The sequence below is a fragment of the Canis lupus genome, chromosome 8 (assembly GCF_048164855.1).
Source record: "Canis lupus baileyi chromosome 8, mCanLup2.hap1, whole genome shotgun sequence".
Classification (NCBI taxonomy): domain Eukaryota; kingdom Metazoa; phylum Chordata; class Mammalia; order Carnivora; family Canidae; genus Canis; species Canis lupus.
In genome coordinates this window covers 63,063,817-63,079,822 of record NC_132845.1, presented here as the reverse complement: position 1 = coordinate 63,079,822, position 16,006 = coordinate 63,063,817, and the positions used below count along the sequence as shown (strand labels likewise).

The 16,006-nt window shown below is 58.1% G+C and overlaps 1 protein-coding gene and 1 long non-coding RNA gene across 3 annotated transcripts in view; one reads left to right on the top strand and one right to left on the bottom strand.

Moving 5' to 3' along the window:
* Nucleotides 1-1,363: 1,363 nt before the first annotated feature.
* On the bottom strand, nucleotides 1,364-5,119 carry LOC140638812 (uncharacterized). The gene is made up of 2 exons (XR_012035770.1): nucleotides 5,017-5,119; nucleotides 1,364-1,600 (listed from the first exon to the last, which is right to left on the bottom strand). It is a non-coding gene; the product is annotated as an uncharacterized lncRNA (long non-coding RNA).
* Nucleotides 5,120-10,600: 5,481 nt separating this feature from the next.
* The window catches only part of TTYH3 (tweety family member 3), a 29,316-nt gene continuing 23,910 nt past the window's right edge, over nucleotides 10,601-16,006 (top strand). The window contains exon 1 of one of the 2 annotated variants that reach the window (XM_072836796.1): nucleotides 10,601-10,821. In XM_072836796.1, the coding sequence (XP_072692897.1) occupies nucleotides 10,699-10,821 (123 nt within the window). In that variant the 5' untranslated portion in view covers nucleotides 10,601-10,698. The remainder of the gene's footprint in view (nucleotides 10,822-16,006) is intronic. The other variant, XM_072836794.1, reaches the window with a different exon arrangement.

Sequence of the window (16,006 nt, the reverse complement as noted above, 5' to 3'; positions counted from 1 at the left end):
GAAAGAAAGAAACGAGGCTGTCACAAAAAGACTAACACTGCTTGAGTCCACTTGTACAAGGTCCCTGGAGTTGTGAAACCCTCAGAGACAGCAGATGGTGGTGCCCAGGCTGAGGTGGGCATGGGGGTCCATGCATGATGGGGTCGGCGTCTCAGTGTGGGTGGTTGGAACATTCTGGATCCAGATGGGGTGGGTGTGCAATAGTGTGAGTGTGCCCCTGAACTGGATGCTGGAAATTGGTGAAAATGGTAAATACTATGTTATATATACTTTACCCCAATTAAAAAATCCCTCTAAGTGACTTGATTCTCTCCTCCCATCAGGCACAGCCTCAGAGGACCCCTCCTCCACCCGTCACCAAGCACACAGGCCAGAAGCCTGGAGGGGGTGCTACACGGGCCTCTCCCTCTCCTTCATTACCGTCCCCAATGTGTCGACACAATCTCCCATCGCCTTCACCTCCTAAAGCTGGCCCCCATGTGTCCACTCCTCTTCGTGTCCATCCCTGCCCATGACAGCCCAAACCAGCACCCCAGCCTTGCCTGCATGGCCCTGCCCCTTCATCCTGTGGGCCTGGACTCGCTTTGGCCAGGCCCCATCTGCTGTCAACCACAGCCAAGTCGGGCCGCCAGGAGCAAGTGGGAGGGAGAAGCACTGGGCAAGTGGCTTTGGTCTAGGAGAGCCCTGGAGACACCCACCCCACAGGGCAGTGTCACAAAGCCCCTGGGAGCCTCCCGTGCCCTGACACCACCACCACCTCCTCGGCCCCTCCTCCCCGGTCTCGGGCAGTCACTCATGCTGAGGGCCTGGGATTCCCCCTGTAGCACTTGGCGAGTTCTACTCTGTCATTTAATGACAAGATCATTTGATGCTTGTCTGACATTCCCATCAGACTCCCTACCTTCCATACTGGGTTTGTGATGCCTGTTGCTGGTCCCAAGACCTAGCACAGCACCTGGTACATAGTAGGTGCTCAATAACTGCAGAACAAACGCACAAAGGGCTTCACGGCTGCTTCTTCCAGCAGAGCTCTTCAAGTGTCTGTCTGTCCCATTGAGGACTACAAGCTCCCTGAAGAAAGCAGGCATTCACCTGTATACTGAGCAGACACAGAAGGTGCCTAATGCATGCTGAACAAACCATTCTACCTCCCAATAGGACCTCAAAGGCAGCCTTGGCTCTCTCTTCTTGCTCCCCACACCCCACCAAGTTTCCATAGAGCCCTCAGAATCTGAGCCCTCCCCTCCATGCTTGCATTTGTTAGGTTTAGATCTGGCTGGAGAATCACAGTAAACCTAAAATCACAGTAACCCCAAACACATTAGAAGTTTCCAAAGGCCCCAGAGAAACAGTGCAGGTAAGATAGGGTGGCTGCACAATTTTCAAAGACCCATACTCTTGTTGCTTCACTCTCCGGAACACAAGGCTTCATGGCCCAAAGTGGCTGCTTGGACGCCAGCCTTGACACACACTCTTGCCAACAGAAAGGAAGGAGAAAGGAGGTGTCCCCTCACACTTCTATTGATGTCCCCTTGGTCAGAAGATAGTTACTTGCATATCTGGCTGCCCAGGAGCTTGGAAAATGTTGTCTTTATTCTAACTGGCCGTAGACACAATAAAAACAGGAGGTTCTGTTACTAAGGAAGAAGGGGAGGTAAGATCCAGTGAGGTGGCTGGCACTCTCCTCCCTGTTCCTCATCTCCCTCCTGGCACCGTGATTCTAGAGTCAGGCCCTTGGGTCCACCCTCCCCACACTGCCCTGTGTTCCTTTGTTGAAAACCAGTGTAAGCACACACCTTCTCTCCCCAACAGACTCATTGAGGTTCCACGTGGCAGCTTGGACTCCCTCCATGTCCCAGCTTGGCACAGCTCCCGGCTCCTGGCCCTGACCCCTGCCCTCCCTTTCAGGCACACACAGCAACACCCCCTCCAGCTGACCCTCTTGCACAAGCTGTTTCCTGCCAGCAGCCTCCTGTCCCCCAGGCCAGCCCAAGTGGCCTGCCGGGAAGGTCTCTGGATCAGCCCCTCCTCTCACACTTCCTTTGCCCACTCTACTATTTGCTACATGTTTTGCCGTGTGCCCGGCACAGAGGGAGTAAGCTCTGTGCCCCTTCGAGTACCAGGGTGTATTTCATCTGTTTGCAAGCCTGTCAACTGGGCGGAGCGCCACGCAGACTGCAGTGAATTCCTGCATCCAGCAAATATGTACCTGCCAGGGCGCCAGGCGCCCAGTGGGCAGAACTCTGGTAGGGCCTTCCCTACCAGGGTGGCGAGGGTCCAGGCGCCAGAGGCCTAGGGGCACAGAGTACAGAGCAAGCAGTGGCCAGGGGGCCCAGGGGAGGGAATGAGGGGTGGGGCTGTGTGGGTGGGGGTCCTCACCCTGGAACTGGAATTGGCTCCAAGGTGCCTGGGGCTGGTGGGCCAGGGTGGAAGCAGAGGCTGCAGGGGGGCTTCAGCCCTGGGAACCTTGGGAGCAGGGAAGGGCTGCTGGCAGCAGAATGACAAGCTCTGATTTGTATTTCAGGAGGTGAAGGACCCGCTGGCAGCTGGGAGGGCACACAATGGCTCAGGGGCTGGTGAGGAAGCCTGTCAATGCTGCTTGCCACCCCCCTCCAGTGCCCACTGGAGCCCAGTGAAGCCAGCCCCTCCCAGCCACCCCTGCAAAGAGAGAGAGGAGAGCACTCAGAGCATCCCGGGGTGGGGGATATGGGGACACCCCACCAGACAGGCAGCACATTTCCAGCACACTCCATCCTCAGTGATCTCGATGCATTCCCGGGGCCCTGATGGAGATAGTAGAGGCAGGCAGGAAGGTGAGCACTGTGGGGCCTCCCACTTGCCCACCTCTCCCCACCCATGCTGCAGAGCCAGCTGGGGTATCTGAGGAGGAAAGGGGTCCTGTGCCTGCAGACAAAAGAATCCAGGCCAAGAGTTCCAGCCAGACCACCCTGACCAGTGACCTGGGGTGACCCGAACGGACCTCAGCTTCCCCATCTGTAAACGAGGGAGTGACAGGGGCCACGTTGTCTGTGGGTGGCTGTGAGCAGGTGGCTGGAGCGGGTCTATGCCAGCCAGGGCACCTCCCAGAGATCATGAGGGTGTCCATTCCAGGACAAGCACGGAGCACCCATCAAGGGCCATGGTGACATCATCATCATAGCCTTGGTTCCGGAAGCCTCCACCTTGCCCCTCTCCTGACCCTTGCCGCCCTGCACCTCCGAGAGAGATAGGGAGGATGAGGGCGGCAGGGGAGTGGCACAGTCAGCGTCCCTCATGCAGACAGGGGTGGTAAGGACAAGCTCAGGCAGGGAGCACGGCCCTGTCTGCCCCATGTGCCCAGTGACCTGGGGGAGGTGCTTCCTCTAACAGCCCTGGGTGGGCTGATATTTCCTTCTGGACCAAGGGGAGCAGGAGGTCTCCACAGCGTCCCAGAAGACGCAGCCCACCCTGGGGAGGGAAACCTGGCTCACCCCGACTCCCCGGGCCCCACCCTGACCAGCAAAGCCATGTGTGAGGGAACGAGGCCAATATGAGCCCCTGTGGACTCTGGGTCCCCAGGGTGCTGACGTGGGCAGGGCCATAGCAGTGGTGGGGTGAATGACAGGCCCCCAAGGGCACTTGGGTGCATCATGTGGGACAACAACTTACAGTGATGGAAGGAAGCTGGGTTTCGGCTGTGAACATCCCCTTTCTAGTGTAATCCTGGCACCCACCCAGGGAGGGAGGCAAGATTGTCCTCCTTTTACAGACGGGGGGACTGCTATTGGAAGGCTGCCCGACCCAGGGGGCTCAGCTCTTGGAAGGGGAACAGTGTCAGCAGACAGCCCAAGCCTGGGAGCAGCTGGCAGGGCTCCGGAGGAGGAGGGGAGAGCCTATCTCTCCCACGGCCCCAGGCCAGGGGCCCCGATCCCTCCCCATGCTGCTGGCCTGCTTCCGAGGTCCCAGGAAGACATCTTCTCTCCCCCCAGCAAGGGGACCCTGTGATTGGCAGCCCATCCTTCCAATGGCTGCCTGGCCAGCCTTTGTTACCAGCTAGAAGCCAGAGTCCCCTTCCCACTGCTCCTGGAGACGGTCATGAGCCGCCAGGAGGAGACGACAAGTCCTTCAGCTTCAAAGACCCTCTTGTGCCTCCTCTGTGCCTGCCAGGGAGGAAGAGGATGTACTCTCATGGCCATTGAGAGCACCAGAACTTTAAGCAATCCATTCCCCTTTTGGAAGTCCACACAGTCAAGATTGCTGTAGTCACAACCCTGAGTCTACACTTCCCTGTGTCCATGTCTTGTTCTGTCCTGCCTGTTGTCTCTGGGCTTGGCTATGACCGGCTTTGGCCAATGGAGCATTATTAACCAGGACATGAGCAGACAAGCGCTCATGCTTCAGGGCTTGTGCTCTCCAGCCTCCCAAGACACCAAGGAAGAAGCCCGACGTGGCTGGCAGGAACCACATGGCCCACAGGGTCAGCACCAACGACCAGCCACCAGTGAGAGCATCTGAGACCATCCAGCACCGGTGGAGCTGCCCCATGACCACAGGGTGACAGCAGCCCAAGAGTCACCCAGCTGCACCCAAGCAGCTGAACCCCGGAGTCATGAACGAATAGGGCAGTCGTTGTTTTAAACCAGCAAGTTCTGAGGTGGTTCATTATGCAGCAATAAATAAGTCCTACACTGGCCTTTTCAAAATACATGACTTGGTGGTCTACACTGCAGAGAGGTTTAGATGAAAAAATTTGAGAGACAGGGGTTTAGATCTTGTATGTGTAACTAATTCTCTGAGCCCTTTTTTCTCCTCCTAACACGAGTGGTCACCCATCTCGTGCACGGTTGAGCAAGATCGGAGTGTGACAGGGAAGTTGCCTGAGAGTCTGAGGGCATTGTCCCTGAGATTGTCTCATTGCTCACTCCACCTGCCATAAGTCTGGAGAGCTCTCCAAACCACACTGAGATTTGAGAATTCACTAGGACTCATTCATGGATGTCGTGAAAGCAAGATAAACTCCCCAAAACAGTTCATTACCACGAAGGCTTAAAACCAGCCAAAGTTAGTGCTGCAAGACGGCTGCCCAGGAGGTGTTCACAGGAGACATTTCTGTTGCCCTCAGGGTGGGTGACCCTCCGGCAGTGACATATGAGCAAATGCATGGAGCGTAGCCAGCCAGGGGGCCCCACCCCAGCCCCGCCCTGCTGTCCAGGGTTTGTGTTTGGGTTCTGTGACATAGGCACGACTAATTGATTCATTCATTCATTCATTGCCCACGTGGTTACCAAGTCGGCTGATGCTGTGGGACCCCGAAGCCCCCATCCTAAATCATCTGGCTGGTCTTGTCTTCTCTCTGTTTTTTTAGATTTTATTTATTTATTCATTCATGAGAGACACACAGAGAGAGAGGCAGAAACACAGGCAGAGAGAGAAGCAGGCTCCATGCAGGGAGCCCAATGTGAGACTCAATCCCATAACCCTGGGATCACACCCTGAGCTGAAGGCAGATGCTGAACCACTGAGCCAGCCACCCAAGCATCCTGCATCCCATGCAGCTGGTCTTCTAATGGGGCCAGTCCCCGCCCTAAATGAAGACACAGTTACAGTCTTGACGTAGATCTCCCCAAAGCTGAAGGCAAAGGCTGGACCTCAGTTTGGACCAGGACAAGGTGTGCACTACCCAGGGGCCCCAAGGCGTCTCCAGCTTCCTGGCTTGGGACTTGGGGTGAGCAGCTTCAAGTCCTGGGCCTTAGTATCCTTGTCTGTAAAATGAGGGAGCAATGGTTCTCTTGCAGGCTGTGAAGATGAGCCATCCGGCTCGGGGCTGGTGTCCGTGCTATGTGCAGTGCACAGATTCTCATCTTCTAGCGTGAGATGAGCCACTGGACACAGCTTCCTGCTTTGTTGACGAGCCAGGCTTGTGATTTGGAAGCTCAGTTTTCTCAGCTGTAAAATGGGGAGGCTGTGCTTTGTGAGCATAAAGCCCTGGAAGGTGACACGTGGTTTCCAATGGGCTCAGAGTTGGTGGACAAAGCCTGAGATGAGCCCGAGTCCCTCCGGTGACTCTTGACGCAGTGCTCCTCACGGTGAGACCTGGCGGCCCTGCTGGGCCAGGCAGATAGGCAGGCGGAAGGGCCATGGGGAAATCGCCCCACCCCGGAGGTGGGGGTCTCTGTGAAAGCTCTTCTCCTGTCATATCAGCCCGGGGGCCCAGAGACCAGCCCTGTCTGTGCTGCGTGTTGGGCCAGCAGGAAGGAGGCTCTGAGCAAGACGAAGCTTGCAGGCTGGGACTTGGGGCGGGGTCCCTGGCTGCCAGCGGCCGTCCCTGTTGATTTACTGTTCCAGGGGCTCTCCGGATAGGCAAGGCTGCTGGGGAGGTGGTTCCAGACAAGTGAGGGGTGCTCACATCCTCACTCTGGCTGGGACTGTGTTCGCCTTGCCCTGTGGACCTCTCGGAGACCAGGCAGGCTGGCATCTCTCCACCAGGTCACCTGGTGGAGTGAAAGCAGTGCTCCCACGGCTTCCCCGTGACCAGGACCCACGAGCCAGGTATCCACAGGGAGCATGCAGCAGAGCATCACCCAGCCACACTGGGCGCAGCAGGCGCCAGGGAAACCCGGCCCCTGGCTTTCTCTTCTCCCTGCCAGTTCTCATGAGTGCTATCTCCATGGAAAATGTGAACCTCTCTGGAAGGGGTCCAAATGCAGGGGATGCTATTGTTCTGGCTTCCGCCCCAGCATCTGGGGACCTGGCCCTGCCAGGCCTTTCTCCTGGCGCCCACAGGTCTTGGGACAACCATTCAGGAGCCTCAACTCAGCCACCTTCCTGGCCTGGGACTCGGACCCTGGGGAGTTCCTGGGCTGGCCTGTCCCTCCCACTGCATTCCAGATGCTTCTACCAGATGCGCCTAAGCAGCTTTCTCATCTCTGTCCTTTGCTCACAAACTCTACTTCACCGGAAGGAAGGAAGGGAGGGGGGTATGTAATCATATTTTGTGTGTGCAGTAAGATATAACTATTCTGACTGTTTTTAAGTGAACAGTTCAGTGGCATTCAGTGCATTCACAATATTGTGCAAGCACTACCTCTGTTCCCAAAGTTTTCCCCAGAACACAGTACAAACAGAAACCCCAATACCCATTCATCAGTGACTCCCTGTTCTTCCTCCTACCCCTAAAACCCCAGTCTCTTGCATCCACTCAGCCACTTTCTGTTTCTCTGGGTTCACTTACGTCAAACACTTCTTAGAAATGGAATCACACAAGATGTGGCACCTTGTGTCTCGCTTCTGTCATGTTTTTTGAGGTTCGTCCACGTGACAGCGTGAGTCAGCGCTTCATTCCTGAGTGAAGGATGACTCTACCCATTTTAGCCATGAGAAGGCAAAGGCTCACAGAGGATCTGAGGTCGTCATGTGGAAAAGTTAATTCAGAGATAGAGGTTTGGAGGCGGAGAAGTCAAGGGAGCACCAGAATGGTGCCCACACACGGAATGTGCATGGGAACCTGGTCCCTGCTGCCGTTTCCAGGCACGGCCTCCACCACACAACCTTCCCAGGACATGGGACTGTTTTTTGTTTTGTTTTGTTTTTTTGTTTTTTATTTTTGAGATTTCATTTATTTAATTGATTGAGAGCCTGAGCTGGTAGAGAGGCAGAGGGAAAGGGAGAAGTAGACTCCCTGCCGAATGTGGAACCCAACCTGGGCCTCCATCCCAGAACCCTGGGATCATGACCTGAGCTGAAGACCAGTGCTTCACCAGACGCCCCAATATGGGACTGGTTCTAATCCCATTTTAAACAAGGACACTGAGGCCCATCTGTCTGCCACCTGACTGTGTGGATAAAGAACAAGTTTCTTCATTCCTGAGGCTTGAAACCCCCCTCACTACCCCTCTGTGATGTGGGCACCTGGTGGGGAGCTGGAGGACACATGCATGGGCACTCCAGGGGTGCCTGGCTCAGGGATGCTCAGCTGGAGACTGCCAGCTGTCCTTCCTGCCTTTGGGCTCCTGGCTCCAGGTCCCCATGGTAGAGGTGATGGGATGTCCTCGCTGCTGATCACCCCCTGGGATGCTCCAGCTGCTTCCCTAGCTGGAGGAGGACCAGCTGTTTCCCCTGCCTTCTCCTGAGTCACTGCTGAGTCACTGAGAGTGTGTCCTTTGCTACCCTGTTCAGGGGCCAGCAAAGCAGACGGAGTCCTCTCTGACTTCTTGGGTCAGCAGTGCCCTACTTCAGGTCATTCGGTCTACGGCCAACAGCACAAGGCTGAGTCTTGGTTTCCTGCTTGGGTGATGATTCTAATGCTTTCAGAGATATGGTGGGGCTTGGGACTCAGTTTGTCCATCTGTAGAGTGGGGCCAGAGTCTGGCCACAGCTGTCCAGGGTAGGCAGGAAAAACCACCAGTGTCACTTGAGCCAGTACCACCAGGCAAAAGGATGGTGTGTGTGAGTGGCAGACAGGACTTCCTTGTAGCCTCTCCCCTCCACCCAGGATTCTCCCTTTACCTGTCACCCTTCTGGGTGTGGGGCTACAGGAACCCCTTTTGCCCATCAGGGACAGGAGTAAAGATGTTTCCCCAAGATCACACAGCTACAAGTGTCAGACTCCAGAACCCCTGGATCCTACTTGCCCACCAAGGAACTGTGGTTTCCTGGGGGCCTTTCAGTCTCAGGGAGGGGGGTTTATCTCTAGTACCTGGGGGCCCTAAGCCACAGTAGATTTGAGGCTCTTGAAGTGCTTTTCTAGAACTATGTGTTGTAGGTTCTTCCTTTTCTCCACCCTGGGCCCCTTTATTACTTTCCCTCCAGGGCCCATTCCCCTCCCTCAGTCTTAGGAAAAGTTTCCACAGACCAGACACATTGTGAGTATTGATCAGCAATGACCTCCTTTGCTGTTCCGGCCACGCAGAGGTGCAGAACACCTGCCATGTGGAAGCTCTGAACAGCCCAACGTATGAGTTTCCTGCAGATGCTATAACAAAGCACCACATACATACTGGACAGCTTGAACAATAGGCATTTAGGGTCTCCCAGTTCTGGATACCCACATTTGAGGTTGAAATGTCAGCAGGGCTGTTTTTTTGTGATGCTGTGAGGGAAACTCTACTGCAGGCCTCTCTGTCCTGGCTGCTGGTGGCTCTGGTGACCCTCAGGGTCACTTGGCTACAGAGACATTACCCCCAACCCTGCTTCTGTCTTCATATGGTGTTTCCCTCTGTGTCTCTGCATCTCCGAGTCAATGTGTCCAAATTCCTTCTTATGAAGACATCGTCATTTGATTAGGGCCTGCCATAGTCTAGTATGACCTCATCGTAACTTGTTCACATTTGCAATGATCCTATTTCCAGATAAAACCACAGTTACAGGTACCAGGAGTTAGGACAAGGACTTATCTGTGTGTGTGTGTGTGTGTGTGTGTTGCGGGGGTGGGGGGGACACAAGTCCACTCAGGACAGCTGAGTTATCATCTCACATGTTTAGGTCAGGATTTCTGGCCTTATCAGATGGAAATGCACAATGTTTTGGGGCTTCTGGAAACATGGAAAAGAGCTCATAGACCCCATGCCTCCACATGGGGACCCTGGTCGGCCTGATACACTGGTGCCTGGGGGCATGGGAGTCAGGGTGATGCAGGGGGTCTGTGGCTGTGTGACCTGCTGCTAATAACAGGACCCAGACACCATGCCCTTTAGGGATGGAGAATGTGACCTCTCTCTTCCTGCAAGGCTGTTATTCCTCAACTGGGTGGTATCTACATTATCCCATGGGTGGACACCATAGTTTTGCAAAGGCTCTCCTATGCCCATGGGCCTTTGCAGGAGGCCAAGTGAGGCCACCCAGCCTTATTACAAGAAAACAGACAAGTCAGGTCAAGCAGGTGAGCAGATGGACAGGCCTCTTGGGAAGCCACCGCCCGGAGTCTACAAGAGCCCAGCCCAGCCTGCCAGAAGGGGCCTGTCTGCCCACATAGCTGGCTGAGCCAGAACATAGCAGGTGACAAAGTCCCAGATGTAAGGAGGGCCCTGTTTCTCAGGATGCAAGAGGTCCAGAAATAATAGTAAGAGGCCAGCGCAGCCCCTCCAGGCTGAACCCCCGCAGAAGCTCAAGGAACGTGCAGTGGTCGAGCCGACGAGCGAGCACCCTGGGAACCCTGGGAAGCGCAGCCAGGCGTGCGGATGTGCCGCGGGGTTCCGGCCCCCACCCCCACCTGCGGGTGGAGAATCAGCGGCTGGGCGCCGGGGTCCGCTCCGTCCTCCCCGCTCGGCGCCCCTTGGCCGAGGGGCGGGGCTCCGGGTGGGCGGAGCCTCCTCTAGCGAGCCAATGGCGGACTGGGGGCGGAGGCCTGCGGGCGGGCGCGCGGGGGCGGGGCCGGCGGGCGGCGGACCAATGGCGGCGGGGGGCGGGGCCGGCGGCAGAGGCGGGGCCGGCGGGCGGCGGGCCAATGGCAGCGCGGGGGCGGGGCGGCGGGCGGCGGGCGGGGGCGGGGGCGCGCGCGGAGGCGGCGGCGGCGGCGGCGGCGGCGGCGAACAAAGAGGCGGCGGGCGCGGGCGGCCGAGCGGAGCCGAGCGCAGCCGAGCCGGGCCGAGCTGGGCCGGGCCGGGCCCAGGAGCGCGCGGGCGATGCGGGCGGCCAGGCGGGGGGTGGCGGACCCCTGAAGCCCGCGCCCCCGGGCCAGCGAGGGAGCCCCGCGGCGGCGCGCGCCCGAGGCAGCGGCCCGCCATGGCCGGGGTCAGCTACGCGGCGCCCTGGTGGGTGAACCTCCTGCACCGGCTGCCCCACTTCGACCTGCGCTGGGAGACCACCAGCAGCCAGTTCCGGCCCGAGGACACCGACTACCAGCAGGTGACGCGGCCCCCCGGGGTCGGGGGTCAGGACCCGGGGTCCGGGCCTCGCCATGCCGGAGTCTGGGGGCCCTCGACCCCCCCCCACCGCCATCGAGGGTCTGGGGGGTTCCCCTCCCCGAGGGTCGCCGCCCCCGTCCCCCTGGAGGGTCAAGGCCTCCGCCTTCCCCAGGGTCCTCCTGCGTCCTGGGGCCCCCCTCCGTGAGCGTCTAGAGACCCCCGTCCTGCATCGAGGGTCCATGGCCCTCCTGCAGATGCTAGTCTTCTCCCCTGGTGTCACTTGGGCCCTCCCTTCTGGGGTCTGGGGGAGCCCCCTGTGCCAGCTGTCAGCCCCAGCCCAGGCCCCTGCCCCACTCCTGGGGCAGCCCTCACCTGTGGCCCTGCAGAGCCCCCAACCCACAGGGGCCCAGGGCTCTGAGACCCAGCTGATACCTGAGAGTACTGGGTGCAGCCAGGAGGGGATTCCTTGCTCCCTTCCCCCCGGCTGGGGAATCCCACTCCCTGCCAAGATTTTGGTGGGTGAGTGAGCTGGGCAGGTGCCAGCCCTCTGTGGCTGGCCGTGACCCCCGGCTGGGTGGCCAGGCTGTGGGGATGCACAGTGCTGTGTGTGCGGTGGTGACACCTGGCCTGCCTAGAGACCCGGCTGCCAGTAGCCCCTGAGGAAGGAAGGCCTGACCACAGGGACACTCAAGGTGGGCCTCAGTCTGGGAGTCTGGGCAGAGTAGGGGGCAGTGGGAGCCTCTGCAGCCTTCTCCCCAAGGGACCAGGCTCTCCCAGTAGAACCCGAGGCCTGGGGTCATGCCAAGCCCAAGCACCAACCCCCCCCCCCCCCCTTTGCTTGAGCCACTGTCATTTGAGTGCAGGGCAGGGGACCAGGCTGTGGGCATTTCCTTCCTGCCTGGGGATCCGGATTCCAGAAGCCCCATGGCAGGGATGCCTGGTCACCCAGAACTCCCCCAGAGTGCTTTCTCTCCAGTGGTCATTGCAGAGCCCCGGGTGGAGTAGATCAGCCTTGCTTGTCAAGATGGCCTGGGAATCCAGGATTCCATGATATGATCACACCTCGCCTTTGTAGAATTCTGTCTTCTGTGGCCACCCTCATCTAGAAGATGAGAATCGGAAGCAGAGAGCAAGGGCACCATGGGCACCCCAACTCTGCAGAGGAGCCCACCACTCCCAGCTTCAGTGCTCACCTGAGGCCTGCCCCCCACCGCCCCACCCCCAGCTCTGCTGATTTGTTTCTAAGCAGATTAGAAAGGGGGCCAAGGATTGGCCCAGGCATGCCCAGAGACAGCATGATTTTTATAAAACTCAACGCCCACATTCTAAAAGCCCAGCCCTGGGGTGCCGACCAGTGTGGGAACAACACCCTTCTGTGCTCCCAGGGGCTTCCATATGTCATGGCTCTGTCACGTCCATGTCCATCTCCTGGCTCCCGCGGGCCAGGGGCTCTGCTGTACTTAGGAAGTTCTCTGCCACTTCTCAGTTGGGAAGCTCTCGGGTTGCCCCTGGGGCCACCTGGGGTGTCTGGGACCTGCACAGAGCTGGCCTGCTGGCCTGTAGGCGGCACCTGCTGTGGGCCAACCTCCTGCCCTCTGGGGCTCCTGGGACACGTTGTGGGGAAGGGAATGAGGGGCCAACGCTTGCAGCCTGTGGAAGCCTCCAGAATGGTAGCCAGCCCCCCAGCTCAGCCTGACCCCCTGCAGGGCCCTGTGCCCCTAAGAGGTCCCTGGTGTCTTCCCCCAGCCTCTGTGATCACTGTTCCCTCCTCCGCTGTGGGAGGGCTCTGACTCACTCTCCTGCCTCCTCTCTGTGGAGCAGAATTAGCCACTGAATAATTCACGGCGTGGAAACCAGCCTGTCTCCATCCCCCGCCGCCTCCGCTCCTGGCTGGGGGCTGTAGAATGAGCCAGGCCTGGACATACATCCTGCCCCCTGCCCTCCCATGCTGGTGCTTTTGGGCAAGCATTTGACCTCTCTGATCCTTAATTGCCACATCCTGAAATCTGGGCTGGCACACTTTTGTGGGGTCACAGTGGGGAATGCAAGGGCCCTGTGTTCCTGCTCCATTTTTGGTTGCAACAGACAGAGCTCCCTTCCTGGGTGGCTGGGCCATGGGTCGGTGTGGGCGGTGGCCTGGAGCCCCTTCCTGCCTCCCCTGATGCAGTATTCCTAGCTGTGAAGGGGCAGCTGTTCCTATCCCATTTCCCACTGCTGGGTGGTGGACCCCTCATCGTCCTGACCTAGGCACCCCCTCTTGGCCTGGGAGCCTGTTATGCCAACCCCCACCTGGGCTGCAGCTGGACCCCTTGTGAGCTGGGTCCAGCTGGGGAGGAGGGCTTCTGCCTCCTGGACTGCCCAGGGGCAAAGCGCAGCCCAAGTCCAGGGGAGAGACCAGCTGTTGCCTTTCTTTGCTATTTCCTGCCCCCACCAGCCACTGCTGGGAGCCCTGGTAAAATCCACTGGAAAACCCCATAAGCTAGGTCCTGATTTGAGGCACCATGTGGAGCTATCACTAGCCCTTTCTCTCGCAAGCCTGGGGTATGAGGATGGTTGTCACCATTGTACAGATTAGCAAACTGAGGCTCAGAATCACATGATGAGTAGGTGGTAGGAGCCAGAGTTGTCCTGGGAGGGTGGGGGCCTCCTGGGTCCCCCTCTGCCACCCCCTGCAGAGGTTAGGAACAGTTCCAGGGCTATTCTGAGGACTCCCAGAGCCCTGGCTGGCTGTACACTGGGGGCTTTGGAGCCTCTGCAGGAGCAAGGATGGCATCTTTCTAGGGGATGAAGGTGTCAGGCTCCCCTGTTCCCAAGACTTCCATTCTGCAGGGGAGGGGCTCCCTGGCCTCTGCATCCATCTCTTAGGGGCCCGTGACGTTTGCTGAATGGACAGATTACAGGAAGGGTGCTGCTGTGGTTTCTGTGGGGGCTGATGGGATCTGTGAGTGGACAGGTAGTGGAAGGAGGCAGAGAAGCTTCTGGGTTTGGTCTGTGCTACCCCACCCCCCACATGTCTGCCAGGAAGGTCCACTGGCCTTGTTTCCTTGGGGTTGGGCCCAGAGCCCCCCGTACAAGGGGCAGCTGAGTGGATGGGGACTCTCATTTTATGGGGGGCAGTGGGAGGGATTGCAGACCCAGAGGAAAGAGGAGACTGGTGGCCGCTCAGCTAAGCTGAGCTGGCTGGGCCCCATGTCTGGGGGCCTGATGTGGCTTGAGGCCAGTCTGTGCCTTGATGAGGTGATGGTAGGGCCTGTCCTGGCTTTGGGGCGGTGTCCCAGAGCCTTCTTTTCAGGCTGGAGACTGGGGGCCTGGGTGCCAGCTCTGTTGCTTCCTATTTGTGTGACCTTGGGTGGGACCAGCCATCTCTCTGGGCTTCCCTTGGACTCTCCACACCCCCGTGTCCTCAGGCAAAAGTCGACTTCACTCTCTTGGCCCTTAGCCTCTTTTATCTCTTATTCTTGCTTGTTATCTCTGCCAATTCAGGGGCGGGGGTGTGGGGGAGCGGCTGGAAGCTATGAGGTGATGGAGGGGTCCGGACAGGGCCTGCAGGAGCTCAGTGGTCAGGGAAGGCTTCTTGGAGGACATGCTACCTGGCCTGCCAGGCTGTGAATGCCCAGAGGACTGGGACTTGCCTGGAGCCCGGCATTAAGTGGACACCGGCCTGGCTCACTTTCCAGGTCAGATGGTAGCATTTACTTCAGGTTTGCCCAGAATGTGGGACCTATTTCCTGTTAGAACCCTGAGCTCTGGGATGTTTCAGTTGAGACCCTAAAGATAAGACTGAGGTAGCCATGCAAAGACCTTGGGGAAGCTGGTCCTGGCACCAGGACCAGCACATGCAAAGGCCCTGAGGCAGAGAGAAGCTTCAGCCTCAGCCCCAAAAAAGGGAGTCTGAATATCCTGCCTCAGGGGGTAGTGAGCACTCAATGCCCGGAGGTGTGTGAACCCAGGCTGGGTGGCTGCTCAGAGGGCCTTTTGGAACTCTGGGTTGTATGACCATCAGGCACCAGTGGTCTCCTAGCTAACACCACAGCATCTTGGTTAAAGCCGTGACTCAGGCAAGGTCAGCCACGTACCTGACTGTAGGCTGCCTGTGTCCCGTGGGTGGGCTAGCCCTGTTGTCACCCTTCTCGTTAACCCAGAGGTTAGAAAAGTGTTTGTCGCCTGCCTTCTCATTTACAAAAATTGTAAACATTCATGGGACATTTGGAAAACACGAACAAGCATGAAGAAAACAACAGAGAGCCCCTGTGGCTGGATTTTGTCCATGCAGGTATCCCGTGGGCCAGGTGTCCCCTAAAACTGGAGTCACACCATATGCCCTTATCATCACCATCTTTTGGGCCATTTTGTTGCCCCTTGGTTCTTGGTGCCAGCGTCCCATGGTTATGGCCAGGATGCTGAGTGGTGGCAAGACCAAGTGTGACAGAGCTCCCCGAGGAGTGAGTGGAACATTCTAGAGTGCCCTGTGCATAGACAGAGCCGAGGAGCTGGACTTGGGGGATGTGATAGTGGGGGACAGTGTAGCCCTGCTGGGACAAATGGACTGGCTGTTTCCTATTTGGTAGGGGGGAGGGGGAACTTGGCCTTTGGTTACCTCTACGACCGAGTCCACACCCTGGCAGTGGTTGGGGGAGGTGGGTAATGGGAAGCCTGGCACATCCGCCGCTTGGCATTGGCATAGGATCCATTGTTAGGCCTTTTGGGGACTCCTGGTTTTGGAGGGCCTGGGGATGTGGTGAGAAGCTGTGTCCCCAGCACTGTACTGTGACCCAGGGGACATGCAGGGAGGGACACCAGCCGTTTCAGCGCTGGCTGGGGGCTCTTGGGCAGGCTTTAGGCAGGCTGTACTGTGGCTCTTAGCCCAGGCTGCAGCCGATCTGCCAGAAGGGGCTCCTGCTGTTCCTTTTCCTAAGCATTTCTCTGGGCAGCCACATAGCAGCCCTCGGGGCGGGCATCGTGGCCTCTTTAGAAGCAGAATCGAGGCCACTGGCCAGCCAGCATCGGTGGGCTAGAAGATGTGGGCAGGCTTGCGCTCCAGCCTGGTACCCCCATTTCCGTGGACTCAGCCCCCATGCAGAGACTCCCTGGGTCCCCAAGCAGGGGCCAGTTCTGGGGAGCTCAGCGGGTGTTGGGACCGGGCCCCCTCAACCACAGGCAGCTCTGCTGAGTCTTCGACTGGGGAA